General features: G+C 54.5%; 11 protein-coding genes across 11 annotated transcripts; 7 read left to right on the forward strand and 4 right to left on the reverse strand.

The window, feature by feature from the left end:
• Positions 1-290: 290 nt before the first annotated feature.
• PG998_005868 (60S ribosomal protein eL19) lies at positions 291-1789 on the forward strand (the record flags this gene model as incomplete). The annotated part of the gene is made up of 4 exons (XM_066872686.1): positions 291-298; positions 713-757; positions 1138-1558; positions 1634-1789. The coding sequence occupies 4 exons, from the start codon at positions 291-293 to the stop codon at positions 1787-1789; spliced, it is 630 nt and encodes a 209-aa protein (XP_066732783.1).
• Positions 1790-3189: 1400 nt separating this feature from the next.
• On the forward strand, positions 3190-4252 carry PG998_005869 (uncharacterized protein; the record flags this gene model as incomplete). Its single annotated transcript, XM_066872687.1, is given in 4 exon segments — positions 3190-3406; positions 3417-3635; positions 3699-4051; positions 4166-4252. The coding sequence occupies 4 exon segments, from the start codon at positions 3190-3192 to the stop codon at positions 4250-4252; spliced, it is 876 nt and encodes a 291-aa protein (XP_066732784.1).
• Positions 4253-4844: 592 nt separating this feature from the next.
• PG998_005870 (uncharacterized protein) lies at positions 4845-6292 on the forward strand (the record flags this gene model as incomplete). The annotated part of the gene is made up of 4 exons (XM_066872688.1): positions 4845-5641; positions 5766-5949; positions 6036-6079; positions 6169-6292. The coding sequence occupies 4 exons, from the start codon at positions 4845-4847 to the stop codon at positions 6290-6292; spliced, it is 1149 nt and encodes a 382-aa protein (XP_066732785.1).
• Positions 6293-6740: 448 nt separating this feature from the next.
• PG998_005871 (uncharacterized protein) lies at positions 6741-8034 on the forward strand (the record flags this gene model as incomplete). The annotated part of the gene is made up of 2 exons (XM_066872689.1): positions 6741-7397; positions 7462-8034. The coding sequence occupies 2 exons, from the start codon at positions 6741-6743 to the stop codon at positions 8032-8034; spliced, it is 1230 nt and encodes a 409-aa protein (XP_066732786.1).
• Positions 8035-8905: 871 nt separating this feature from the next.
• PG998_005872 (GCN5-related N-acetyltransferase) lies at positions 8906-9433 on the reverse strand (the record flags this gene model as incomplete). The annotated part of the gene is made up of 1 exon (XM_066872690.1): positions 8906-9433. The coding sequence occupies one exon, from the start codon at positions 9431-9433 to the stop codon at positions 8906-8908; it is 528 nt and encodes a 175-aa protein (XP_066732787.1).
• A 684-nt stretch (positions 9434-10117) lies between these two features.
• On the reverse strand, positions 10118-10546 carry PG998_005873 (cyanovirin-N; the record flags this gene model as incomplete). The annotated part of the gene is made up of 2 exons (XM_066872691.1): positions 10118-10284; positions 10390-10546. The coding sequence occupies 2 exons, from the start codon at positions 10544-10546 to the stop codon at positions 10118-10120; spliced, it is 324 nt and encodes a 107-aa protein (XP_066732788.1).
• A 2307-nt stretch (positions 10547-12853) lies between these two features.
• Positions 12854-13756, forward strand: PG998_005874 (uncharacterized protein; the record flags this gene model as incomplete). Its single annotated transcript, XM_066872692.1, has 1 exon — positions 12854-13756. One exon carries the CDS (start codon positions 12854-12856, stop codon positions 13754-13756), a length of 903 nt encoding a protein of 300 aa, XP_066732789.1.
• A 455-nt stretch (positions 13757-14211) lies between these two features.
• On the reverse strand, positions 14212-16971 carry PG998_005875 (fungal specific transcription factor; the record flags this gene model as incomplete). The annotated part of the gene is made up of 3 exons (XM_066872693.1): positions 14212-14791; positions 14985-15832; positions 16789-16971. 3 exons carry the CDS (start codon positions 16969-16971, stop codon positions 14212-14214), a joined length of 1611 nt encoding a protein of 536 aa, XP_066732790.1.
• A 1685-nt stretch (positions 16972-18656) lies between these two features.
• Positions 18657-20154, forward strand: PG998_005876 (uncharacterized protein; the record flags this gene model as incomplete). Its single annotated transcript, XM_066872694.1, is given in 5 exon segments — positions 18657-18744; positions 18779-18830; positions 18894-19042; positions 19110-19444; positions 19456-20154. The coding sequence occupies 5 exon segments, from the start codon at positions 18657-18659 to the stop codon at positions 20152-20154; spliced, it is 1323 nt and encodes a 440-aa protein (XP_066732791.1).
• Positions 20155-21072: 918 nt separating this feature from the next.
• PG998_005877 (L-rhamnose-1-dehydrogenase) lies at positions 21073-21921 on the forward strand (the record flags this gene model as incomplete). Its single annotated transcript, XM_066872695.1, has 1 exon — positions 21073-21921. The coding sequence occupies one exon, from the start codon at positions 21073-21075 to the stop codon at positions 21919-21921; it is 849 nt and encodes a 282-aa protein (XP_066732792.1).
• A 1418-nt stretch (positions 21922-23339) lies between these two features.
• Positions 23340-24791, reverse strand: PG998_005878 (CDP-alcohol phosphatidyltransferase class-I family protein; the record flags this gene model as incomplete). Its single annotated transcript, XM_066872696.1, is given in 3 exon segments — positions 23340-24378; positions 24434-24547; positions 24559-24791. 3 exon segments carry the CDS (start codon positions 24789-24791, stop codon positions 23340-23342), a joined length of 1386 nt encoding a protein of 461 aa, XP_066732793.1.
• Positions 24792-27306: the final 2515 nt, after the last annotated feature.

Raw genomic sequence — 27306 nt, forward strand, 5'->3', positions numbered from 1 at the left:
TCATTAACGGCTGTGGTAGCCTAAGCAGGCTTGACGTCGATCCGGCCTTGAACTGCGTGAGCTGGCCGGGTGCTAAAACCAAGCCGTATTCCTGAATCATGTAGACAGGTCTATGTTCTGCCCCGTCCTGGACGAAGAAGAGCCTGTGATCAATGGATTCGTTGCGAAATCGCCCTCACGTCGAAGCCGAGATGGACATCGGCACTTTTGTGACACTCAGCTGTCTAAGCATCGCCGTTTATGCCTTTTCGGATCATCCACTGCCGGCACCATATCGAGTCATACTGGCAATGGCGGCGTGTGTTCTGGTATGGAATGGACTAAAGCTCGCATCCGTCCAAGTCAGAGCATTGCTCAACTCCAGAGTGTTCCGGAGGTTTATGCGCTTCATTGCCGGCTAGCTTGGCAGCTTGATTGATCAGCCACACCTCGACTCGACTAGCTGTGGCTTAGTGCGCATGTTGTGTGAATTCCCCACCGAAGGGTCAAGCCACAAAGAGGGCTCGACTAGCCCCAATGCAAACTAGTTCCACACAATCTTGCTGGTTTCCGTCTGGGAAGGCACCACTTTCTGGTCGAAATTTCTCAATTACGCTTTACCCGAAAGTCAAGCCCCGATACCACCAATTTTCGAGCGCTGTAGTTTAGTGAGAGAGGAAAGTCGTCCAGTTAGACCCCTCCCGCCTTTTTTTCTCTTCCCTCTCAACCAAAGGAGACTCGACAACCGACCATCTCACCGGATACCAGCACTCAAGATGTAAGTTGCCCAAACTCACTGTTCATCTGCGTCAGCCCTTGCGACAATTTGATATTTCGATGGATTCTGCGGATTTGGCGATGGAAACGTACGGATTGTATGGCGAGAGACAGAGCACGAAATATCACATACACAACACACAAAAACCAACCCTGACTCGAATATCGGCATCATCGATTCTGCCCCGACCACCACCCATATCAGCAATTGCCATGATCAACCACGCCTGAGCAATCTGATTCAACAGCACTCTCGCCCCCGTCTGCCGATCCGCTGTCCATCAAAATATGTCGCTTGGCCATCCCAGGCTTTGCATTTGCAAATGGTGTAGCCCAGGAACATGGAGACAATTAGGCTAACTTCTTGTTTCTTCTCTGAAGGGTCAACTTGACAACCCAGAAGCGCCTGGCCGCGGCGGTCATTGGCTGCGGCAAGAACAAGGTCTGGCTGGACCCCAACGAGGTCAGCGAGATCTCCAACGCCAACTCCCGCCAAACCATCCGCAAGCTTGTCAGCGATGGCCTCATCATCCGCAAGCCCGTCACCATGCACTCGCGATCTCGCGCTCGTGAGCTGAACGCCGCCCGCCGCATCGGTCGCCACCGAGGCTTCGGTAAGCGCAAGGGTACTGCCGATGCTCGTATGCCCGAGCAGGTCCTCTGGATGCGCCGCCTCCGTGTCCTCCGCCGCCTTCTGGTCAAGTACCGTGCCAGCGGCAAGATCGACAAGCACCTGTACCACGAGCTGTACCACTCCAGCAAGGGTAACGCCTTCAAGCACAAGCGTGCCCTCGTTGAGCACGTACGTCAACCCCGGCGCCTGACCGTCACCTATCTATGTTCTTGGACTTTCACAACTGACTTGAAACCAAAACAGATCCACCGCGCCAAGGCCGAGAAGGCTCGTGAGAGAGCTCTGAGAGACGAGATGGACGCCAAGCGCGCCAAGACCAAGGCCGCTCGCGAGCGCAAGCAGGAGCGCGTGACGGCAAAGCGCAACGCCCTGATGGGCGAGGCGGAGGAGAGCAAGTGAACAAAATCACCTCCGATATTCTGAGTTCCTTTACAACCTCGGTATCTGAGAAACGGCTGCATTCGGAGTCATTGGTTTGGGTCACCTTTTTTTCTCGTCGCGTATCTGGAGGCTCGGAGGCATAACGTAAATAACGCGAATGAATCCATCGAGCTGTTTGCATCTGGCATTGACGAAATGAGAAGAAAACGGAAAGAAGCACACGGTCTCGGGTTCTGGTCTCCTGCTTGTGATGTGCCTATGTGATGATGGGGTCCAGCTGACGATAATGGCGTCCTGGCTGTTGGCTTCGGGGACATGATTACGCATGTTGCTTACATAGAAGAAGCCTTCCAATGTGATTGATGATTCCTACCCTCTCATCTCGGCGTACGTGCTCTCCTGTCTCTTCTGGTTTCCGTCCTTACCCCACGGGGATCGCCAGCAAGACGTCATTGATACGTTGTGCGCTGGGACGAGAGCACGGCTTGCCCGCTGCAGAAGAGAACCTCGGTTTACACGACTGCCCCGGTCGTGACAGAACGTTTGCCATGCTCAGCTCGCCTCAGGTAAACGCTCCCAATGATCAATGCCACCAAGGGTCTCCTCCTTGCCCCATGATTGGGAGACGGTGTAATCGCCACACCTGCATCCATCCGCCAAACCTATAAACTCCAACTCTTGATCAACAGCCCCAGATTTGCACCTTGGAGGTCAGCAACGACTATGCCGACACAATCTCTCTCTCATTGCCAATCTTCGAGAAGCATTTTTTGATTGCGAACTATTCCCTCATACAATGGACGACAATGAAGATCTACTACTTAACGAGGTGGAATTCCATTATGGCCCGATGATGGCTTCGTAGTTGGCGTGTCAAAGGCTGACAACCAGGCCCCCTTGTATTGACGCTCGCAACACAGGGTCAGCATATGTCAGCAGCCAGAACCGACAACAGCTGTTCTATTTGAGACGACATCCGGCCTTCATGTCAGCTCTCGTACTTCACTTGGCAGCCCCACAGCGCTACTCTGTTTTCTCGAGTCTTCTCGATGGAACATGTTCAGTGGGTGGTAGCGCTCTTCTTTGATTGCTTGAATAGGCAAACAGGTCAAGGGTAAGGAGAGATTCTATGTCCGGGGTGCGATGGTGAGGCCCGGTGGGATCCTGCTCCGTGCCAAGACTTGGATTGCTGCCCCTTCCTGGTATAGCGGCCGAATGATGACAAGGGTCCAGCATCCAAGCCCGTCTTAGAGTCGGGCTGTTGAGAGGGACCGGAGGCTCTTGACCAAAGCATGGTTGTCCAACATGATTTCCATGAGAGGCTGGTCCGCCGTATAAGTAAGGGTGCCGGGGAACCCAGTCCTCTTGACTGTTTCGAGTCGTGCATCATTCATCAGTTCGACTGCAATCGTCCAACAATGATCTCCCCACGAAAGTCCGTCTTGATCACCGGCTGCTCGGCTGGCGGCATCGGGTCCGCCCTAGCCGAAACCTTTGAGGAGCGCGGCTACCACGTCTTCGCCACCTTGCGAACTCCTTCCAAGATCTCGCCGCGTCTCTCCGCGGCGGGCAACGTAACTATCCTCCAGCTCGACGTGCTGTCTCGGGGACTCCATCGCCGCCGCCGTCGAGCGCGTCCGAGCAGAAACGGGCGGTCGCCTCGACGTCCTCGTCAATAACAGCGGCCGCACCCAGATCTTCCCGGCGCTCGACACGCCGGTCGACGAGGCCCGCGAGCTGTTCGACCTCAACTTTTGGGCGCCCTTGGCCATGGTCCAGGCGTTTGCGCCACTCCTTATTGAGGCCAGAGGGTGTCTGGTCAATAACGCGTCTATCAGCGCCTACATCCCTACGCCGTTCGTTGGTGAGTAGGACCAAAAGCTGCCGGCGGGCGCGCTCACCTGCTCATACTCCTTTTGCAAAACAGGTATATACGGCAGCTCCAAAGCTGCGCTAGCCATGGCGAGCAACACGTGGCAGCACGAGCTGGCGCCGCTCGGGGTCCGCACCATAACGCTTATCACGTGCGGCGTCAAGTCCAAGGCCTACGACAACGTCGATGCCCCTCGGCTCCCCGCGAACTCGCACTACCTCGTCATCCGCGACTACCTGGAGGGGCTCGCCGACGGCGGCCAGATGCACTCGGACGTCATGGACGCGCACCGGTACGCCCGCGACGTCGTGCGAGCCGTCCACCGGGGCGTCGAGGGCGAGGTCTGGGCCGGGAAGAGCGCGCTCGTGGCCCGGCTGGGGTGTTGGCTTTTCCCGCGGTCCATCCTTGTGAGTTGTCTTTCCCTTTTCCTTTTGACCTTTTGGTTGGTTGCAGCCACACTGCTGGTCGCGATTCTCTCATATGTTTAGCTTTCCGTTCGTTCGCTAAATTGAAGAATACAGAACATGGTTTTGGACGGCATGATGCACTTTTCTCCCGAGATAGCCAAAGTCAAGCAAGATGTGCATTCGGGAAAGAAAGTGGATTGAGATTGATTGCCTCCCGAGATCAAGACAGCATACATGGCGGGTTGTACTATGGAGTTTTGTTCCATATCCCTGGTCCGTCCTGGGCCACATCTTATACCATATTCTACATTTGAACTTTTTGGGACATTCTAACAGTGTGTTCTTGGTTTTACTCCTTTGTTCTTTTTTTGTCCCTCTACTATGTGAATAGAACGCTGTATACTGCGACCTCTAGAGGATTCAATAGCAGGAACGATGTGAGAAGAACCAAATTGATTAGATCGATTCTCGTAATGTCAGGTTAAGCTTCCGCTAGCTACCTGTCAAATGTCGGGTTGATAGCCCCTGATCCTGGTATGTCGTCTCAAGAAAAGGGGCAGTAGAGTTTGGGGTAAATCCCCGATGCGACCGCGCTAGGCTAACTCGAATTCAGTTATGTCAACATGTTTCCTCGGATGACACGAGATCCGGTATCCATGAACTTAACCTTTCGCTCCCACGCCCTTGATGGGTCCATTCTATTTCCCCTTCACGACACGTAACGCAAAAACCATCTTTTTTCTCATTTTGGGTGGACAAGCGAGGGAAAGAACGAAGGAAACAGAGGCTGAGGATGGCGTCGATTTCGCAAGTATTATCATGGACTATCCGTGACATGTATCACGGCTGGAGCCCTTTGCCACTGCCGGCCCTGGGCTCCTTCGCGGGACAGACCGTGTGCGTGGTCGGCGGCTCCACGGGGCTGGGTCTCGCGGCAGCGGAGCACTGCGTGAATCTGGGTGCGGCCGAGGTCATCATCACGAGCCGCGATGCGGCTCGGGTGCGTGTGGCGAAAGACCGCCTGGAGGCCGCAGCCGCCGCAGCCGTCGTGCCCGTAACAGGGACAAGGGGTGGAGGAGGCGCACGATCAACACCGCCAGCATCGCCGACCGAATGTCGCGTGACGGCCATGGTCCTCGATCTGAATCGGTACGGCTCCGTGGTGGCCTTTGCGGACGACCTCAAGAAGATCCGGGCGGGACGGGGCGGCATCGACTTCCTCCTGCTCAACGCCGCCGTCATCCAGTCGCGGTTCGTGCCGAGTCCCGAGGGTTGGCAGGAGGAACTGCAGGTCAACACGCTGAGCAACGTGCTGCTGGCGTTGTTGCTGCTGCCCTGGCTCCGGGACGAGCGGAGGAACCGGTCCTCGCCCGCCCATCTCGCCTTCACTACGTCGTCGGCGTCCTTGTCTAACGACGTGTCCCAATGGGAGGGCTGGTCGTCGTCGGGCGGAGGGGAGGGGATCCTGAACCACTGGAACAAGGAAGAGAACTGGCCGCCGGGCTTGTCTGGGGGATACAACATCTCCAAGGCCTTATTGATGTACGCGGGTAGCGAGCTTAACAAGCTAGCCATTGGGCCTGAAGGAAAGTAAGTAAACCCTCCTAAGCCAGGTACATTACTTGCAGCCTACCCTTTTCTCGCTTCTACTTGGTTTTCCTTATACTTTTCTTGTTCTTATTTCCACTTGCTGATTAGTCGCTATTGAAATCAGGCCTTGGGTGATTGTTAACTCCATGGAGCCAGGCATGGTACAGACAGAGATACAAAGACACGTAGTCCAGAGCTCGCCCTTTTGGCAGTTCCTGGCGCCCATCATAATCCCCGCCATCTTCAAGACGGCGGAAAACGGCGCCCGGATCCTGATCATGGGGGGTTTGACCACCGAAGAACAACATGTAAGCGCCCTTCAAAACGCGTGCACTGAAACCCAACAACATCGAACACCGTACATGAACTGACCACGATGCTGGGAATACAATAGGGTCACCGCCTATCTCGGCTTATGTCACATGAAGAATACACAAAGTGAGTTTACTAGACCAACGAAGACTGAGGACACGTCATGTCTCGTCACGAAAGACTACCCGGCTGATCAAAAACACCTCAACCCTCAGATTCCCTGTCGTCGCCACTCCAATGGCAAAGAAGCTACAGCAGATCGTGTGGAAGGAGATTACCGAAGTCCTTGTCAAAGCTGTACCCGAAGCCAAGGAGAGTCTCGATAGACTGACTGGGTAGGTAGTATGCGGCATGTTACCCCATTTGGTATCGTATTCTTGAACATGAGGTTTATCCGGCGATGGCAAAACTACTTCTTCACGGTGGTGGCGCCGTAACGTCGGCATTTCCGTTGGGTGGTAATTGGATGTCCGCCGAATTTCCCGTGCTGACAGACATCTCGGATCCGAGCGGCGGCCGAAACATCGGCCGCGATCACGGCCGGGAGCATACACCATCAAAACAGTAGAAGTATTTAGGGGAGGAGACTATTCCTTTCTAAAAGATAGCAGACTCCATCACGTATTTTTCTATCAATATTGTATATTACCCGGCCAGTGAAAAATCAAATAACTGCTCAGTTTCTATTTTGGCCCTGCGTGGCACGTACATACACTTTGCACCCATCGTATCAAAACGCTTCAGGCTCATGGTAGTGCGAACCCTTACGATACCATCCGTTGCCACTATGCCTCTCAACATACTAATCGTCGGTGCCGGCGTTTGCGGACCTGCTCTCGCGACACTGCTTCAGCATGCTGATCCCCGACACACGATCACCGTCGTGGAACGCGCATCCTCGTTGCGTACAGCGGGGCAGCAACTTGACGTGAAAGCGCAGGGCCTGCCCATCCTTGAGAAAATGGGTCTGAGGGGCACCATTAGGCCGCTCTTGGTCGCCGAGACGGGGATGCAGTTCGTCGATGCGAAGGGCAAGTCGCTCGCCGAGTTCGGCGTGACGGGCGGCGGAAAGCGCAACTACTCGCTGTCAACGGACCGTGAGATCATGCGTAGTGATCTGGTCAACATGTTGTATGAGGCAAGCCTAAAGCGACGGGAGGAGATCGACAACTTGGCCCGACCAGAGGAGAAAGGGGGGAGTTTGAAATACGAGTTTGGCAAGAGTATCATCGAGCTCTCGCAGGACGATGACGGTGTTGATGTCAAGTTGTCGAGCGGAGAGACGGGCCGGTATGATCTGGTGGTTGCTGCAGACGGCCAGGGCTCGCGGACCAGACGTCTTGCCTGGGGCGTGGAAGCCAGTGCAGCGGCTTTCCACTCTTTGGGGATCCACACGGCCTACTTCAGCATCCCGCGGGCTGAGGGGGAGAGGGGGCATGGCGAAGTGGTTCAATGCCTCCGAAAGCCGGGCGGTCCTGATACGAAACGGGGATCGCCCCATGACGCAGGTGTACCTGTTCGCACGGAATAACGCGGAGCTGTTTCGGCAGGCTTACAAAGAGCCCCTTGCGAAGCAGAAGGATGCCTTCCGCAAGGCATATTCCGGTGCCGGTTGGGAAGTTGACAGGTTCCTCGGAGCAATGGATGATTGTGACGACTTCTACGCGCACGAGGCTGGGCAGATCAAAATCGACCCGCTGTACAAAAGCCGGGTCGTCCTCGTGGGCGATGCTGGATACTGCCCTGCGCCCTTCACAGGTATGGGCACGACGCTCTCTCTTATCGGGTCGTATGTGTTGGCCGGCGAGCTGGCGAAGCACAAGAACGATATTGGGCCGGCTTTGAAAGCGTATAGCGAGGTTGTCCGATCTCCGGTCGACGAGTACCAGAGACTACCCCCTGCCACCATCAACGCCATGTTCCCTTCGTCCAGGTTTGGCGTCTGGCTGTTGCAGAATGCTGCCTGGGCGTTGGCTGGCCTCAAGGTCGATCAGCTGGTACACAGGTTTCTGCCGGCGGAGAATGTCAACGGGAGGTGGCCGATCCCAGAATACGCAGAGTTGAATCTGCCTGTTCCCTAGGTCCTGAGTTGGATGGTGCTTTGAATAGATAGGATCACAATAAAGTAAGCTCATAGCAAGAAACTCAACTCATCAAGATTCTTCATACTTGTTTAGGCACGGACTGGTAGGGAAGGCAGTGGTCCACACACGATCAATACAAACAACGTACCTTCCTGTTTGCAGGTGAACAACTTGTGCTTAATGGTTTGTCCCCCCCCCCTCCTGAGCCCTCCACTGATGCCTTCCAACTTGTAAACACTCACTCCAGCAATAAATCCAAACAGAAGCAGAAACACCCAAATTCTAGAAGACGCCAAAGAAAGTCCCGTATCGTCCAGTGGTTAGGATATTGGATTTTCATTACATACTATCATGGATACTCCAAAGGCCCGGGTTCGAATCCTGGTGCGGGAATATGTTTATATTTTTCTTTTTTTACATAGCACATTGAACTATTACCGTTTGAATCCGGTCCTGACTCAGCGGCTTTGTATGGATAGGTACATAGTCAAGGAGTATTGGGGACCACATCCTCCGACCAGGCTCTAGAAGATTTGAATAGATGCAACTGTCTTTGATTTCTATCAACATGCGCCTCAGCTGGGCCGATCCTACGATATGTGTGATTGCACTTGCTTCCATTCCAGTTGGTGTCAGATGCCGACAGAGCTTGTTACCGTAGCTGAAAGTATGTGTTTGGCTTGTCTTTATATTTTAATTACCTTTCTAACCAATATCCTCAATACACACTCGACCAGGCATCCATTTATCGCTCGAATGACCTGTTCCGTCTATCTATATGAACTCGCCAAACACAACATCCCCCGCCCCCCTTTCTTCCTTCTACCCCCTTTTGTACTTCCCGGCGTTTCTCCTATCAAACGAGTCCTCATGGTAAAGTGCGACTCATCTTCATATACGGCACATCACCCTTGAGGAACTCCTCCCCCTCCGCATCGAGCCCGAACCTCTGGTAGAACCCCAAGGCCGAGGTCCGGGCGTCGCACCAGATCGACTCGGCGCCCTCGGTGACGGCGAACACGATGGCGTACCGCAGGAGGGCCGAGCCGACGCCACGCCCCTGCCACTTGGGGTCCGTCGCAAACTTGCGGAACCGCGCCTCCTTCTTCTGGTTCGCAGCGTCGGCGAAGAAGACGGATATGATGCTCACAGGCTTCTCCTGTTCCTGTGGCGTGACCGTAGTAGCACTGCTTTCATGCGGCGCCAGATTGGGCGGCAGAAGCGGTGTTTCCGATCCTTCAATGAAGACGGCAAAGTGATGGCCCTCGTCGTCCTCGTCCAGTTGGATGTACGAGAGCGGCTTGTCCGGCCAGAGAACGCTGTGACGGAGGTCGTGGGTCTCTGACGGCGTAATGGCCCGAATGGTGAACGAGGGCAGGCCGGTATTGGTGGCCATGGCTGCTGCTGACAAGTGACTGCTTTGAACCGACAAGGCTTGTTTTGTTTGGCTGATGATTCTAGAAAAAATGGTTGGATAATGTCGCCCTGGAAATGGGTTTTGCCTGAAAGTAGCCAATAGGAAGACAGCGGGGAGGGAGACGAGGCTGAGGACATGATGAAAGAACGTTGTTTTTCTGACCAGGCCGGAGGAGCCGCCGAGGATCGGAAGACAGGTTTCCGTCTATGGGGCCCGCTATTACGTAGCTCCCGACTATCGACCATCGACCATCGAGTCGCGTTCACAACACGGCGTCAAGCTAGAGATCCACCGTCTTGGATCCATCGCCATTCGGACCACGTCTCATAATGGCTTATCTTGTGCATGACCAGCAAGTCCTGCCAATCCGACCATGGACTCTATCGAATTGCAGCTACGTGAAAGTGGTATGTGCAAGACTTGGTCCACGAAGTATGCGCTGAGCCCAAGTCTGTTATCACGGCATGGCCCAAGCATCGAGGTAAAGCTTCAATATGGATTTGACAAGTTTTCAATTGACGGTCGGGGGTATGCTATGCTATGCTATGGGAAACACCTGCTCATAGAGCTGCCCGAAGACTGCAGTCGAGAAGGTTTAGACTGCGGAAATATGAATGTTAGTCAACACTTCAACATCTCTCTTCCTCTAGATATAGGACGCCGTCACTTACCCCACTGGAAGTTGCCGTCGTTGTTGCCGAGGCGCTCGGACAAGTTGAGGTCACATTCGCACAGCTCGCCGTCAGCGTTTCGGAGACGGCCGCGGAGGACGCAGACGGGGCCGGTACCCTCGATGGAGCACCAGATGCCCTCGGAGGACTCGGAGAAGCCTGTTGTTCGAAGCTCCTGTCAGTACAATGCTTGCTTTCTCCGTGGCTATCCGACAGCTCGTCATGGTGAAGAGTGACGGAGGGAGGAGAGGGGGAACCACATACCGTTGCTGTCCCAGCAGAAGCGGCCGTTCTCGTTGCCGATGTGGTCGTTCAGGTTGATCTCGGCGTCTTGCCACTCGCCGTCGACGCGCTGGAGGCTGGCACGGAGCATGTGGCCGTCCTCAAGACGGATGTCACGGGCGGTGTCGAAGAAAGACATGGTGATTGTGGGTGGTTGTGGTTTGGTTGTTTGGGATGATGGTAGATGGAAGACTGAAGATCAGAGGAAGGAGGCTAGGTTGGGGAGAGAGCTAGGGATGAGATGCACCTTTATATGCATCCTGGAGAAACCTACCTTTCCCCATCGAAAGGGGGATCGTGGCACAGTGGCATGGCATCACTTGCCCCTCACTCTCGGGGGTCCTGGCTAGCTGGCTGCCTCTTCTGAGCTGGCTCGTTGGCTGAGGGGGTTTGTTTCATCGGCATGGCCCAGGCTTCTGGCCCATGCCAATGCCGCCAGTCGATGATGAAGGAGGCTTGCCTAGTTCGGATGCCTGTCATGTGTAGTGCTTGAGTGGTAGGAACCAGACGTTTCCATCGACCATGGCATAGACCCTTTTAGAAACTGGACCCCAATTCCATCGTCAAAGACCCCTGCGGGGCGATTTGAGGGATCATACCTGATACCAAGCCAGGACCCCACAGGCGGGCAAAGCCATCCAGGGCATGGAATTCCCCTCCCGCCAAGCTAGGATGTACGTGGCTTCTCGGGACTACGGCACTGACGGGGAGCGAGGCTGTATCAGTCAAGGCGAGCTGAGCTGTAATATCGAACCGACTTTGACAGGGCAGGGAAGGGAAGCTGCAAGTGAGAAGGTGAGACTGGGCGGAGGGCATGTTCGGTGGTTAGGTGGTTACAGAGCCGGCGGTTGGACAGGGCAGGGAGCAAGGAGGGAGGAGGCGGCTTGGAGGGCAGGGCAGGGGCCAGTTCTGGGCCAGTTCTGGGGCCAGCGCCCGCCGAACAAGCAGCAAGCAGCAGTCTACTGATTCTACTTGTACTGATTCTACTGATCCTGCTAGGTAGTAGGACCGCCCGAGCTTTGGCTCTAGTGATTGGTCGGTCGCTTTAGTACAGCCTGGCCCGCCCTTTTTTCCCACTATTGCCAAGCCAGGTGGCATCTTGCAGTGAACGAGTGCTGTGCATCCCCATTTACTGCCCATTGCCCCTAAACACGTCAGCAAGAATTGGAGGACGATATGGATATGGATATGGATGTGCACACCGAGTGTTTGTGTAGATCTGTCATCTCTCTGCCTGGAAACCATGCGCATCGGAAACGGCTGAGGCCTCACATCCTCGACCGGCCGTGCTTAGCTTGCTGTTGCTGCCCCTCTGCCCCTCTGCCCCTCTGCCCCTCCGCCGTCCAAGGAAGCTACGTAATCCCCTCACAGCGTCCGAGTTGGCCAGGGAGAAATCATGAGATTCCTCTGCAAGCCGAAACCTTCTCCCGGCCAATTGACCTACTGTGCGAGATGCAGTTGCATTGCACAGAGATGTGTGTGTGAGCACGGATGTCGGCACTCGTTGCATCCTTTGAGCAAGCACGCCGGAAAGGCACCGGACGACTATTGGCCCGCTAACGCTGTGGCTTTCGTCTGACATTGCCCTTGGCCACGACCACAACGCCCAGCGAGACTACTTAGTAGTTTGCGGGCGGTGATCCCGGCCTGCCTCATAGTCTGTCTTCGTGCCGTCGAAGTAACGACACATGTCCTCCTGGCTCTCAGTGGGCTACTTGATGCGGGGGGGGACCGGCTGCGCGTATTCAGTGCCACTTGACCGGAGCCGAACGCGCCCGGGGTCCGGTACCTGATCCTGACAGAACCTCCTCGACTACACGAGTAGGGAGAGAGTCGCGCACGACAGCCGAGGCTTCTACTATATTCTCGACGTCAAGGTAGACTGCCAATTGGTGGCCATGTGCCTCTCATGGCATCACTTGCCATAATGCGTCTCGTCGCTGCAAAGCAATCCTGTTGGTCCTAGGGTCTCCCTCTCCTTGGCGAAGATGGCTGCAAGTCATCTGCTGGGTTAGGTGACTTGATTTGACTCAAATCTGAACCGCTAACCCAGCTCATTAGTAAGCTGTGGCTGGAACACGGCCTTTGGCTTTTACATAAAACCGGCTTCGCACATCTCCAAATGTCCATTGGATCTTTCCTTTGGCTGCGAACGCGCGATTAAGCATCTTAGGTCCGTGAAACTGGGAAGCAGGCAGACCGGTTGAGAGCTTCACCACTGCATCGTTCGTTTGGAATTAAGGAGATATGATCTCCGAACTGACCAGCTTGTGGTTAGATGAGTAGAAACAAAGGGAGCACCACGATGCCGCTTCTCGACGCGCACTTCTGTGCGATCTCCTCAGTATTTAAGGACGCCGATGGGAATGGCCGATGAAGCACAGAAGTCAAGTCTGTGGCGGACATCATTGAATATAAGTCGTCATAAATTACATACCATTCAATCATGTTCTTCGGAGACCACGCCCAGCTCGGCCTCGCCGCCGAAATCCCCGTGCCTGACCCATCTCCCGTCCTCTCCTACAGCCCTGTCGTCCTCGACAATGTCCCCAACCGCCCCGCGCCATTACAACTACGTGTATCTGTTCCGTCACCATCGTTCAGGAACGGCGAGCCTCTGCCCATCATCCTCATTTCTCACGGTTTAGGGAACAGCAGCTTCCTCTCGTCCCACGAGGGCTACACGCCCCTTGCCGACTTCCTCGCTGGCCGTGGCTTCGCCGTAATCCAGCCAACACACCTGTACTCTAGATTCTACGACCCTACTCAGTTTCCCGCAGGGGCAACAGAGGAAGAAGAAGGTAATGAGTTCCATTGGAAGACAGCAGTCCGAGACCTCACCACCATCCTGGACCGCCTGGACGAGATCGAAGCCGCAATCCCCAGTCTCCTTTCTCCAGGTGGTAATCGCCTGGATCGCGAGAAGATCGGCATCATTGGCCACTCTTTCGGCGCCTCCACCGCCAACTTGCTCCTCGGCGTCGTCAACACCGACACTCGCTTCCCCAACCAAAAGCCGTTTGGCGGCCGCGACTCGCGCATCAAAGCCGGCGTGCTGATGGCGGCCATCGGGTCGGGTCCGCTCGTGACCGAAATGGGCCGGAAGGTGCTCCCCTTCTACGGGCCCGATTTCGGGACGCTCAGCGCGCCGACGCTAATCGTCGCGGGGGATATAGACACTAGCCCGCACCTCACAACGACGCGGGGCCCCGAGTTTCACATGGATCCGTACCATCTAGCGCCTGGTCCCAAGGACTTGTTCACCGTCAAGGGCGGGCTGCACTGCCTCGGCGGTGTCGACGGCTGGGACGCTGTCGGGACGCCCGGGGATGCTCACCCCAGCGACTAGGTGCCGTGCAGCGAATGACGTGGGCGTATCTGCGGAGCCAACTCTACGAGGGTGATGCGGCTTGGGCCGATGCGTGCGAGGCGCTGAAAGGCCTGGAAGATCTTGGGGATGTCCAGAATAAGTCTTAGAGGCAAGGTATCAGCTGGGTAGTGTAGTAAAAGCTTTTTCCGAAGACAGCAGCATCGATGTAGAAGTATATATATATATATGCGTTATATGCTCAGGCATCCTCATCTATCCCGGAGGTCTGGCCAGATGTACGTGATAATTATTCCCATGACCACTTTGTGTTTATGGTTATTAAGATTGGTGGAATAGCCAGTCGCTATTCGCATCCACCATGAAATTGGTGATATTAAATTCGTTCGCAACACCACCACCTCCATTATTAGAGGCACCACCCAGTCCACCATGACTTGGCGGTCCCTCATCCTTCATCTCGGACCCTCCATCAGTTACTCCCCCTCCGTTCTGTTGTTGATGTTGGTGGTTCGCAGTTCCAACCCCGGGGCCGCCTCGTTGCCGAAAGGTAGGCGAGGTACATTGAAAAAGTCGAAAACGTCGAGGTATTCGAGCTCGTTGGGCGCCGGTGTGCGCGCTGGGGTCACGCTGGGCAACCGACTTGGGATACCGCCGCTGCCCACCAGATGACGCGGCTGGCGGCTGATGAGGATATCCAAGTCAAAAGCGGTGCGACGCATATCGGCAAGGATCTTGACCGAGGAAGGCGTGATTCGTTCTCCCGTGGTACCCAACGCCCGCTCGCTGTCGGCGTGCTCATCCAGCACGCGCTGGAGGAGCTCGCAGTAGCGGCCTGCCACTGGCCAGTATCTCCCCATGTCCCGGAGTGTCTCGACCAGGAAGGCAATCTGGGGCGACAATTTGTGCTCCACCGTGGACCCGTGGACGAGGAGCAGTCGCGCGGCAACCCAGAGGGTGAAAGCGAAAGGCGGGCCGAGTTTATTGAGTAAACCGTTCTGGACTACAAATTCGCCTAGGGCGGCGATATTCTCAACGGCACCGTGGCAGTGTTGGCTGGCGATTAGTGAAGGGGTGAATATGGGGGGATCGCGTAGTCGGGTAGGCCGCGGAGGAATGCAGACGGATGACGGCCGTATGATAAGTAGCGTGGAGCATTACCCAAGCGCAGTTCAATGTTTTGCTGCAATTTGGCTGGTAAAGTTTGGCCATATTACCGAAGTCGCCAGGAAGGCCAAACTTCCAGGACGTGAGGAGGTTGTCGAGCTGCTTGTACCTCATCTGCCATTGCTCGACGTCGCTCAATGCGCTTATATCGACAGGTTGCTTGAGAAACTTATGGATCTTGGAAAGGATACCGAGGATCTCAATGTAATAAGAGAAAGCCCCCAGATTCTCTGGACGATTTGTATCGTGGTCTGGTAGGTCGGACGGGTAGTCCTGCGTCTGGAACCATCGCGTGTCAACTTTCTGATTCTTAATCCACAGATCGTCGCGGCAAGGAAGAGTCCTGTCGATTTCCTTGTCATCCAGGGCAAACTCGAATGCCGTGGCTATGGTCGCGTAGCGGTCCAGCAGGTAAATCATCCAGAACAGTCGCCGTCGCGATTCATCCTCCACGAAGTCCCTGGGTTCAGGTAATAGCATAGCTCGGAGAGTGTATATGGACGAGTAGCTTGGATAAACTGAGAATGAGTTGCTCTCCACGGCTAGTCCCAGCTGCACGACGGATCGCGTAATAAGAGCCATTATATTCCATCCGGGAGGTCCATTGCCACTACCACACAAGTCAAGGGCAAGAATCACTAAAGCTTGGAGGACCTTGACTGAGGAATGTTCTAGACCGTAGAGCAGTACTCTGTTCTTGGAGACATCGTGGTAGTGCTGTCTTCTCTCGTCGGTCAGTCGGGCATCAGTGGAGTAACGTAGGGTCGTCGCAACGATAGCATGTAATAAGATCCTGTCTGTCTCGTCTAGTGCTGATGGGCCGAATAGAGCATCAAGTGTGGTTTTGCGATGTAGGATTGGACACCAGGTGTTGATGTGTTTGAAGTAAAGATCTGCGAGGGCATATAGCAGATCATAAGGAGGTAAGTCCTGATCTGATGAGATATGGGTTTGACTCTGTGCGACGCTTAGCCCCGGTGATTGGAGAGAATGGCTGCTGCTGTAGTAATCCTGGGTCGATGCACTGACCGGCATGCTGGACACTTGATTGGTAGGCGATATGCCGGATAGATGCATCGGGGGCTGGAAACCATCATGCACTGAATGCATCGACGGCGTTTGCGGTGGCATTCCGAAGTCGACACTCTGTGTGACGGCGGATATGTCGAGGGTTTCTGTAAGAACAGGGCTGTTTCGGCCTGGGGTGTACGCAAGGGCTCGTTCTGCCGGAACATGGGCGCCGGGTCCCGAGGGGTGCCATGATCACTAGGTACGCTCGCATTGCTGTTCCGGACACTGGGCGCGCTCGGCGGCGCAGGATGATGCGAGTTGTGGATATACGAGTTTTGCAAGATCTCCGAGTGCGACCGCAATATCTCCTCCAGCTTGTCTAGACGCTGCTCCAGCTCTCTGCCGTAACCTGCCCGCAAGCCCGGTTTCTTCCTCTCCCGGTACTCGCAGTAGACCGAATTGCGTTTGCACCACCCACAAGACGGCTGACCACGATCACACTTCACCTATCGTGTTGCTTAGTAGCTTTATTACTGTAGTTGATGAAGTAGAGTGACTTACCTTCCTTTGCTTACATAGTTCACATCTTGTCGATTAATCCATGTTAGCATGTGGTCTCCCCTTATGAACAAGACGACACGGGACGCCACCCAATCCATTGACATTGTTCTTATAGATGGTGGTCGGACGATATACGAAACGTGTTCAATTCAGGACGCAACCCAAGGTCGACAGTGGTGAATATGTTTTACTTGGGTTAATCGATTGATGACCCAGCATGAGGCCACCCGTGACATGCTTCGACCTATCCTGCCCCAGCTAGGAAGCCATCCACCTTTCGAGACTTGGAGAAAATGAAAGTTGACGTACGAGACAGAGAGCGGCCTCTTGCGTTTACCAGTTCTTGCAGACTCGGCCTCATATTGGTCATCATCGGCGTCTATATCGTCCCCGCTGTGGAGGCCATTGCCATCGTCGCTGTCAGGGTCTGCTTTATCGCGGTGGTGCAGTGGCGGCGAGACAAGATGGTGTGGCTGGGCTCCGTTGTCGGCAGGCATAGTTTTCTGAACTGCCTTGGGATACGCTCTAAGACAGGGGTAGAGTGATCCAGGCGGCAGACGGGGCTCAAAGATAGGCTCTTGTCTTCTCGGTACAATGAAGCAGCGGCATGTTTCAAGCCCGAAGTCTGTCTGTCGTTTGAGAACACACAGGACTACGAAGGCGCGACGGTATGGGCCGATAGTTTGTGATAGCTCGGGGTAATGTTGAGCAGAAGTAATGGATTAGATGGAGCGGTTCTGGGCCCCGGGGAATTTTATTGTGGGCAAAATGGGGGAGGGGGAAAGGGAGGTGAGAATGGTCTCGGGTAGAGGACAGTGTCACCCAAAAAACAAGGCCCAACTCCAACTGGGCACCCTCGTAGGCTCTGTCTGGGGTCTGGTCTGGGCCACCGGCAGTTGTCAGGTCACCGGCAGCGGTTCATTCGTCACTTGCTTCTTCTTGCATCAGTGCAGTCGGGACACGACGCATGTCAGACTCGCGAATTCCAATATGCAAATGGTAATTAATTGATTTGCCTACAACTTGGCATCGAAAAAGCTGTACGACCTGGGGACCCCGCAGGGTTGGTGGGGAAAAGGGGAGGGATTTCTCCAGACTCTCTCCAGACTCTCTCCAGCTCATTCCGTCTCACGATCAACATCATGGCTCTCAGGTTGCGTGATACGACCCCAAAGCCATCTTCTTCGTACATACGATCATCGACAAGTGCAATGGGTTCGCCAGGACGTTCGTTCATTAATCGGCCTAGACCCTATTATTCCCAGGCATCTATATCTGCGATGAGTTGGGAAAAAGCAGGACGCATTTTGAGCACCCCAGCTGCCAGCCTGTCAGCATAAGCTCCCCGCCCAATTTAATATGGAAATGCGGGGTGAACTGCAACAGCCAGCCACCTTCCAGTGCTCACGTCTGCATTATGCAGATAGAGAAAGGCCATCTTGTTCACGCGCCTCGTAAGTCGGATTCTGTTGAGGCGCGGTGTCACTTTACCTCAGAACTAGATACCCAATCAACGACCGGTTTGGGTGTATATGCCTGCATATGTATTCCACGAAGACCAACGAGAGCAGCCAACTGCAGCGCCCTGTCGGATTGCATACTGCATACTGCATACTACATACTGTCTATCGCAAGGTTTGACCTATGCCAAATCTGAGGCAGTCTGCCTTGCATTTTGACAACGGTATTCATGCAACAGCAGATCGCTCTGCCTTTCCGAGGCGGATACGCCGTTGCTCCAGTAGCGTAGCAGGCTACTCGTAGCAGCTGCCAGTAATTTACTAAGTTGTAGGTCGGGTCAATTCGAGCCGAGCACGAGCCGCGCGACACCTCGGCGCTGCGCAACAAAGTGCTTCGGCCATATGGGGCGTTGATGGACGAGTCGATCCTTCTTCTGTCTATCGTCTTCCGTACCCATATCTAAGGCTAGATTAGTGAAAAGAGCTGTCGAGTTATGATCCGATGTGATTCCCGATGCATTGATCTATCTACATGCTGTCATTTTCCGTCACCCGACCTGAGTTGCATTTGGACCTTTTTATACTCGTGATTCCTTCTTGCCAGATTCTTTGCCAATACCAATTCTTACCAGGTTCTTTATCAATTCTCGCAAGAAATTCTTACTACATTCTGAAGCAATCCTTACCTACTTGAAAACCAATACATCTCCCACTCATTCGTCATGGACGACTCCTCGGCGACCGCCTCGGTGAGGCCGTTCCCTAAGATCAAGGCCATCCGCACCTTTATCATTAGTGGTGTTGGCTCCGGTATGTTTGGCGATCCTTAGCTTCTACCTATCAGGTGCTGATCTTGACATAGGCGGCGATTATCACAATGTCAAAGGGGGCCATTGGTAAGTCTCTCATTTCTGGCGAACCAATACTACTGGCCTCAAGCTCACGGCTTGCCACTCTAGGTTGATCGATACCGATATTTCTACGCCATGCTCAATTTGGGACCAATACAAGAAATCTCGAACAAGCTGGGGCATCAATGTTCTGGGCTCGTTTCTGGTGGAGATAGAAGCCACTGACGGTACTGTGGGCTTTGCCACGGGCTTTGGAGGTTAGTGACGTTGTTCTCTTCCGCAACCGGTTTGACATCGTGAATACTCACCAGGTCATGGTTCCAGGTCCGCCGGGATGTTGGCTGGTACACCAGCATTTTGAACGTTTCCTTATCGGTGCGGATCCTCGTAACACGAATCTTCTGTTTGAGCAGATGTACAGAGCCTCGATGTTCTACGGCCGCAAGGGACTTCCCGTGGCTGTCATATCCGTCATTGACCTCGCCATCTGGGACCTGCTCGGTAAACTGCGCAACGAGCCCGTCTACCGACTGATTGGCGGCGCCGCACGAGAGAGAATTGACTTCTACTGCACCGGCCCCGAACCGACGGCTGCCAAGGATATGGGCTTCTGGGAGCCAAGGTGCCGCTGCCCTACTGTCCTGCTGACGGACACGAGGGTTTGCGGAAGAATATCGCGTTCCTCCGCAAGCATCGCGAGAGCGTGGGACCAGACTTCCCCATCATGGTTGATTGCTACATGAGCCTGAACGTGTCGTACACCATCGAGATCGTGGAGGCGTGCAAGGACTTGCACATCAACTGGTGGGAGGAGTGCCTGACGCCGGATGACACTGACGGCTTCGAGCAAATCAAGCGAGCGCACCCTACAGTGAAGTTCACGACGGGTGAACACGAGTACTCGAGATATGGCTTCCGCAAGCTGATCGAGAACCGCAATCTCGACATAATCCAGCCTGATGTCATGTGGCTCGGCGGCATGACCGAATTGCTCAAAGTGGCCGCCCACGCAGCGGCGTACGATATCCCTGTGGTTCCTCATGCTAGCGGTTCCTACAGTTACCACTTCGTCATATCGCAACCCAACACGCCGTTCCAAGAGTACCTGGCCAACTCGCCTGACGGGAAAAGTGTCCTCCCGGTCTTTGGAGACCTCTTCATCGACGAGCCTATCCCAACCCGGGGTTTCCTGACCACAGCGGACCTGGACAAGCCAGGGTTTGGCCTGACGATCAACCCTGCGGCGAGATCCAAGCTGATCTCATCTGACTACCTGCTCAACCCACCGCCAATGAAAGCGTTACAGCCTGCTGATTCGTCCGAGAAGCCGACTGAACCACCAGCCTCGCCGTCCGAATCTAAGTCATAGCCTGGTGTGCCAATGGTGATGGTGGACATGGAGAACGGGTTTCAGCGGGGTAATTCTGTTACGTATATGCTAGTGTACAATAATAGGCCATATAGCTAATGGCAGCACATTGCTCAAGTCTCGGAGGATTGCGCCCCCTTCTTGATAATCCCCTTCCACGATCGCTTGTTCGGGTCTCATGAACATGGCCATAGACAGAAACGATTCCGTCATTCAATCAAATTCTCTTATCCTGTACCGTCCACGTAGGAGAGCCTGGCTTGAATGTCTGAACCTCTGACTCTGTGCCCGAATTGACCAAGTTGGGAGTTGGGCTATGTGTCCCCCTAGTTTTCGGTGTTGATTTTGTTGCATGACTTTCCCCATTCCGGCTCCCCCACTAACTTCGTCATGTCATGACATCAACGTGCGCTCGGCCATCACTAACCCGAAAGGCGGGGCAGTGGCAGCTACAAAGTTGGCAGCAGCGTCAGTCAACCCACGAGGATTATCAATCTTGTGCACAATTTTCATGTCAGCTAGTGCATAGAAAGTGACTGACTGACTGGGTGTCGAACGCTACTCCCTGCGAAGCTGCCAAACTTGGTGGCTTAGGCATTTGCGGAGCCCTCGTTGAGCGTTGGCCGCTGCCCCTCGATGGGTTGTCGTGTCGTGAGCCCGTCAATAAGAATGCACATCGCACATCGGACTTGCCTACCAGCACAGCCTTCCCTTCTACTTCCCCACGGACAACCCTCGAGGTCTTGCCGGAATCATAAAAGGGAAAACACAGAAACGAGACCCGGCCGATTCAATTCTCACATCTGTCTTCCCATCTCCGTTGGATCAAGAGTGTAGGCACGGGGTTGAAGTACGGGAGTATCGAGCATCCAAAGCAAGCACCCAACCAAACAACCAAGGAACAAGAAGAAAGGAAAGATGGCCCCCACCAACCTCCTCTCTGGCAAGACCGCCATCATCACGGGTGGTACTACAGGCATCGGCAGCGCCATCGCCCTCGAGTTCGTGCGTCAGGGCTGCAACGTTGTTGTGAACCACCTAGACCTGACGTCGGACGCGGTGCATCTAGACTCGCTCCTGTCCTCGGCCGCAGGCATTAGATCCACTGCACCCGCGGGAGTCAAGATAGGTTGGCTGGACCAGGTGCCTGGGGATGTTACAAACGTGGACACCGGCCGTAAGTTGGTCGAGCACGCCGTGAAGAGGTTTGGCCGCCTCGACATCTGCGTCTCCAACGCGGGCATCTGTACCTTTGCCGAGTTCCTCGACTTGAAGCCGGATCTGTTCACCCGCACGGTGCGGACCAACCTGGACGGGGCCTTCTACGTCGTGCAGGCTGCGGCGCGCCAGATGGCGGCGCAGTACGAGCAGGACCTCGCCAAGGACCCTTCATCCAAGCCCAAGGGTGGCAGCATCATCGGTGTGTCGAGCATCTCGGCCCTCGTGGGCGGCGGGCAGCAGACGCACTACACCCCGACCAAGGCGGGCGTGCTGTCGCTGATGCAGAGCTGCGCCGTGGCCCTGGGCAAGTACGGCATCCGCTGCAACGCGCTGCTGCCAGGCACCATCCGCACCCAGCTGAACGACGCCGACCTCCGCGACGATGCCAAGCGCGAGTACATGGAGGGCCGTATCCCCCTCGGCCGTACCGGGGCTCCGGTCGACATGGCCGGGCCCGCCGTTTTCCTGGCCTGTGAGGAGCTGAGTGGTTACGTGACGGGGGCGCAGTTGTTGGTGGATGGGGGGTTGTTTGTCAATTTGCAGTGAGCAGAGCAAAGCAGGGGTCGATTCCGTCCAAGTTCACACTTGATTTCATGTTTCGGTAGAGCAAGGAAGGGAGGAACGAAGTGGACTTATTCATCCTGATCTCGCTCACATTATGTACTTGTGTGTACATTCCCCCACGGACATATATTCGCACGCCGAGCTTCCAACTTCAGCCGGACGGACTCCTCGGCGCCGGCTTTTCTGGACCACCAGGGTACTTAGGGCTTGATTATGAAACTGGAGCCCGGAGGAAAATCAACCCCAGATGTCGATCGACAGAGATACTGCGGAGGAAGAGAGGGGACCTGGGATGTTGGTAGTTGGCCTCGGTCTAATCTATCTTGGTACTGCATTGATAGGTCGGTGGAGTCCCATTTTCGTGGGGAATGGCGTGAGGTTCATTTGCTAGGACAAGACGACGGTCGAAATGTACGGGGTTTCCCATTGTCTATGCATCCTTACCACGGACGCGGTAAACGCGGAGGAGGGGAATGCATGCACATCCTCTGCGTGGCCCCCATGAGTGGATACGGGGTACGACGGGGTTACGGGGTTGTTGACTCTTGTAGCTTCGCGGAGGTTGCCTGCCTATTGCGGAGGTGGAATGAAGAAGTGTTTCGTCGCAGCTTCGGCCTGGGGACGGACAAGTCCACTACTCATGCACGCGATGCAGGAAAAGCAGGATCTCCGTGCCTGCGGAAATTGTGGCCCTCTCGCCTTCTTAGGTACTCAATATCAATCAGACCGTTGCTTTCTACTGCTGTGCCGCTGATGCGCGTAAACGCCCGGCAAAGTCGGCGCATGGGGCTATAGGCCTAGATGAGAGTGAAGAAAGTTGGAACATTGACTCGGGCTACCTCACTCTCTTGCCGTTGATGCCTCACTGGCCACGCCTTTCACCGCGTGAAATGCGGTGCCTGAGAGTCGGTGATATTTGCTGAAATGTCCCCTAGCGAAAGTCATCATCACAAGCGGTTCTTCCGTTACTGAAGTATCCTGACTTTACGAAAATACTATCACATAGCAATGTAGGCAGTTATCAAGTCAAGGGACTTTTTTTAATCATTTCGCTATTTGGTTAAATGACACCGCGTTCCTTCTTGACATGCCTCCCCCATAATCTCGAATCGCGTCTTACGCTCCACAAAGTGAAGTGGACAAAGAGATAGAACGCCACCCAATGATTTGCGGCAAGACTTGCAATAAGTTTGCCGATTTTGCGCCGGTAATAGAAGTCAATAGCAAATTCCGATCTAAGTCGTAGAAGGTCTATGAAAGTGAACCAGAATGTTTGATGTGAAGTGTGTAAAGGGTGTAGAAAAAATATAACCAATAAAAGGAAAATAAAGAAAGGATTGGTATCATAAAAAAGATAATAAATCGTAAATTCGTAGTGGGGGCCGCATGGCAGAAGTTGCTTATGCGACCCAAGAGAGAGCACGCTCCTCGGAAGGGCTCAGGACGGCGCATTCCGTGCTGTCCAAAAGCCAGTTGGGCAGGTCGGTCAGGTGGGGTTTCTTGAGGGTGTTGGTGGCGTACTGCTCGCTGTTGGACAGCTGCTTGCGCTCACGGCGCTCCATCTCGCGCTTGAGGCCGAAGTTGACGGCGTCGAGAACATTGGGGACCGTGGTGCGGGGCTTGTACGAGGGCTCGGTGCCGTCCTGGTAGATGCCCGTCTTGACCAGGATGCTGTACCAGTCGTTCTCGGCCTTGGTGTTGTACTGGTTGGTGCCCCGGATGTCGCTCTCGGGCGTGTCGCCAACGAAGTAGACCGTCTCGGGCGGCGAGTCCAGACCGTGGGCGTTCTTGCGCCACTTCTTCAGCAGCCGAGTGGCGAACTCGAAGGTGCCAATCTGGGGCTTGCCGAAGGCCTGGGTGTTGAGTGTCTTGCCCTTGGTGACTTCCTTGAAAGTGTACTCGACGATGCCGCGGAGGGCGCCCATGCCGAGGCGAGGGTCATCGTGTGCCGCCGACCAGAGAACGTCGTTATGCGAGAAGAAGATGGGTGGGCCCTCATCGAAGGTCTCGGACATGGTGCCGAGGCGGCCGCCCTTGGACATGGCGACATCGAGGATGATTTGCAGGTCGCCGGCCCAGTCACGAGAATCGGCAAAGACGAAGACAGCCTCGATGACGGTCTCGTTGAAGTCACGCTGGCGGGAGTTGGCGAGTTCCTCCTCGGTGAGCTTGCGGAACGGGGTAGTAGCACTGTTGTGCTTGATGATGTCTCCGGGGGTGACGACGTCCGTGAAGCCGTACGACTCGGCGACTTGCCGACACTTCTCGCCCTCGCCACCAACAACAAGTACAGTCTTGTACTTGGTTGACATCTCAGACATGGGTGTGTGTCCACAGATAAACTGGGCGGTGGAAATGTCGATCTCCATCTGGCGGGAGAGGTCGGCGCATCTTTCAGCTTCCGACTTACCGCCACCGTTGGTCAAGAAGATGTAGGGACTATTGATAGTTGATTAGTAAGGGTATCCCGGAGGTTGCCACGAGGAAAACTTACATTTTAATCCCGTATTCATTCTTGCCGTTCAGCACCTTCATGGCCTCGACAGCCTCCGGGATCGCGCGGCCACCTCGGATGAGGACGCCGTCGATATCGAAAGCGAAGGCGAAGCTGTCTGCTACAAGATCACGGTTCTCGTCCGGCGACATGGGCTCAGAGGGGGAGTGGATGGTGTTGCGCTGTGGGTTGGGCTCAGAGACGGCGCCGACTCGGAAGAGCTAGGGCTGGGCTGATCTTCTGTGTGTTCCCGAAGCATCTTTTTGGATAGTTCGCCGCGAGCATTTTCCAACTCGTCGACAAAGCTTCCTCGGTGGAGGGATGGCTTGAAGTGCTTGGTGTCCGGTTCCAGAGACATGATGATGGTTTGAGTTTGGGGTAATGAACGAACTCGACACGCAGGTAAATCAAAAGATGAAGTTGTTGGTTGGTAGCTGGTATGGACTCTGGGTTGTACTGGCGACTGATGAAGTCGATATACGTATGGAGATATGCAGAATGAACTGGAGAAGGATAATAGAGATCTATCTGAGTGTCTGGGGAGACTCCATTATATATCTATCGACGGGTAACTTGGGAGTTGGAAAGAGTGGGAAAGTGTAGATGGCGTTGGAAACGGTGGGTACGCCGTTCAGGGATGGGAAACAGACGTAGCTGTGTGTCTCTTTTCATCGGCAGTGCGCAGTGAGATCAGAGAACCGCAGAAAATGTACCCAAATAAACATGCAAACCTCCGTTGCCAGCGTGGAACCGCAGTGGAGTCGTCTTGTGTAAGAGCGCATGCAAGTATATGGACCGGAGAAGTACGACCTGTACACCCACCCTGGCATGAATCATCCAATATCAAGCCTGTCTCCTGTTAGACTTCATAGCCAGAAGGCCGGATTCGACAAGGGAACGTGGGATATACTTTGGCCGTACGGTATGTTCGGGGTCTCCTGGGCCAACCTCGCAGCATACAGCAGCATCCGTTCGGGCAAGAAGTGAGTGACAGGCAGGTCAACGGCTGTTCCACCAAGGTATCTGAGATTATCAAATTGCCGTTGATAAGTCAGTGGTTGTGCTTGTGCGGTATGCAAGGCTCCCTTAGCCTGTCGCTAATCTAAAGGTCAATCAGTACTAGTTCCGAGAGGTATTCGTCGGGTACGGCTTAGGTGTCTTGCTAGAGAATGACTCGGCCACATGTAAGATGACACCATAGCCCGACTGGGCAGGAGACCTGAAGTGTGAGTGGTCCAGCCTGCAGACTTGGCGGCGGTTTTCCATGAACCCCTGGGCCCTGCAGCCGGTCATGTCATATTGGGCCTTTTCTTTTCGGATTCCAGATAGATGTGGTTCTCTCGAGCATACATAACATCAAAGTGGACGTTGGACGTTAGAGCGATTCCATGGAGAGCAAAATGCATTCGTAACAGCTTGCAAATCGAAGCCCCTCCTATGACGCCGTTGCAGCTGGATCGATGATGATATGGGCTTCTGAAAGTTGGGCCGTAGAGCATTCGCCATCAAGGCAAGATAAGGGACAGCTCGAGAGGAAAGCGGCAGCCAAGGAAAAATTTCAGTCCCTGGCGGCGCTAAGGAGCCAGCCTCGAGGCTGTACCAAACCATATCTGGCATTTGGCGTGTTTGGCCAAACCAATGATATTCACCTGCCAATGCATTCGACTTGCCTTTTGCCAAGGGCAAAGTACATGTCGATACTCGAGCTCGGAAAGTATTGAATCCTGTCTGTTGTCGAAACCGGCGGCAGAGCCATGGAAGAGATGCATGCCTGGTCGGAGAAAACAATGGGCCGTTGCATGAGGAATGACGTCAAGCGTTCCCTAGCAAGAGCAGCCTGGTGGGGCTGGGGAGAGATCGGGGCGTGCTTTCTGGAGGCATTGGAGGACAAGGAGGGTGGGTTTTTCGTGACGGCAGGCAACACCCCGAATTACATACCGCTGACCGACAGCACCTCGCAATAGCCAAGTCGAGTGCTCCGTAAAATCCCTCCCAAAGGCAACGTACCCTTGCTGTTGCATCTCACTAGATGTCCTTTGTAACCACTAAAACGCACTCCGCAAAGCCGAATGCATTACGGGGTGCGGGCGCAGGCGTCTGGGGTGGCTGGCTAGCTGGCTAGCTGGCTCTGCATGCTGGAGAGGCCCGGAGAAGCACGCAGTTGGCAGCCTGGACTCTGGAGCAAGCTAGGCAAGCAAGTGCTGAGCGAGGGGTTACCCAGAATAACCCCTCACTTGTCACTGGTTTCTGCGAAACTGCCCCTCCTGATTGAACACCCCCTGCAGCAGCGTATCGTCACAGGGCGCGGCCGTTACATCCAACACCTACCATTAGCCATTTGGCACGCAACCGAGAGAAATGCACAACCGGCAACTGCTATTCCTGTATCATTTGTGCCGCCGACGGGTAACGGGTTTGGGGGAGGATATCGGCCAGTCGGTCGGTTGGTCCCTGTCCCTTACTTACCCTTCATCCGCGGCTGGGACGGCAAATCAAAGTCGGGATGAGCGCCATCCTCCACACAGAGATATTGCCAAATTGTAGAATAATCCCAGCACGTGCTGCAAGGACTGGAGGAGGCCTCAAGTGGTGTCCAATAACGGGGGGTCGCCGTCTGTGTCTGTCTGTCGTTATTACCTGTCATGATTCTGACTCGAGATTCTTGTCATGTTATCGAGAATCTGATGCGAACTGCCCGTTGCAGCAGCAGCAGCTGTCGGTCTAAGCAGAGCTGACAGTAAACAGGTTGGTACTATCCGCTCCGTCTCACCGCAAGACTGCCACCGTTGCAGATCGTTGGCAAATCCATGATGAGCAAGAAACCTTTCCAAGTCATTGAACACCTTATCAATGCGGCGCGGGCAGAACATCCG

The sequence above is a fragment of the Apiospora kogelbergensis genome (assembly GCF_038363985.1).
Source record: "Apiospora kogelbergensis strain CBS 113332 chromosome Unknown utg000003l_segment0_segment0, whole genome shotgun sequence".
Lineage (NCBI taxonomy): Eukaryota > Fungi > Ascomycota > Sordariomycetes > Amphisphaeriales > Apiosporaceae > Apiospora > Apiospora kogelbergensis.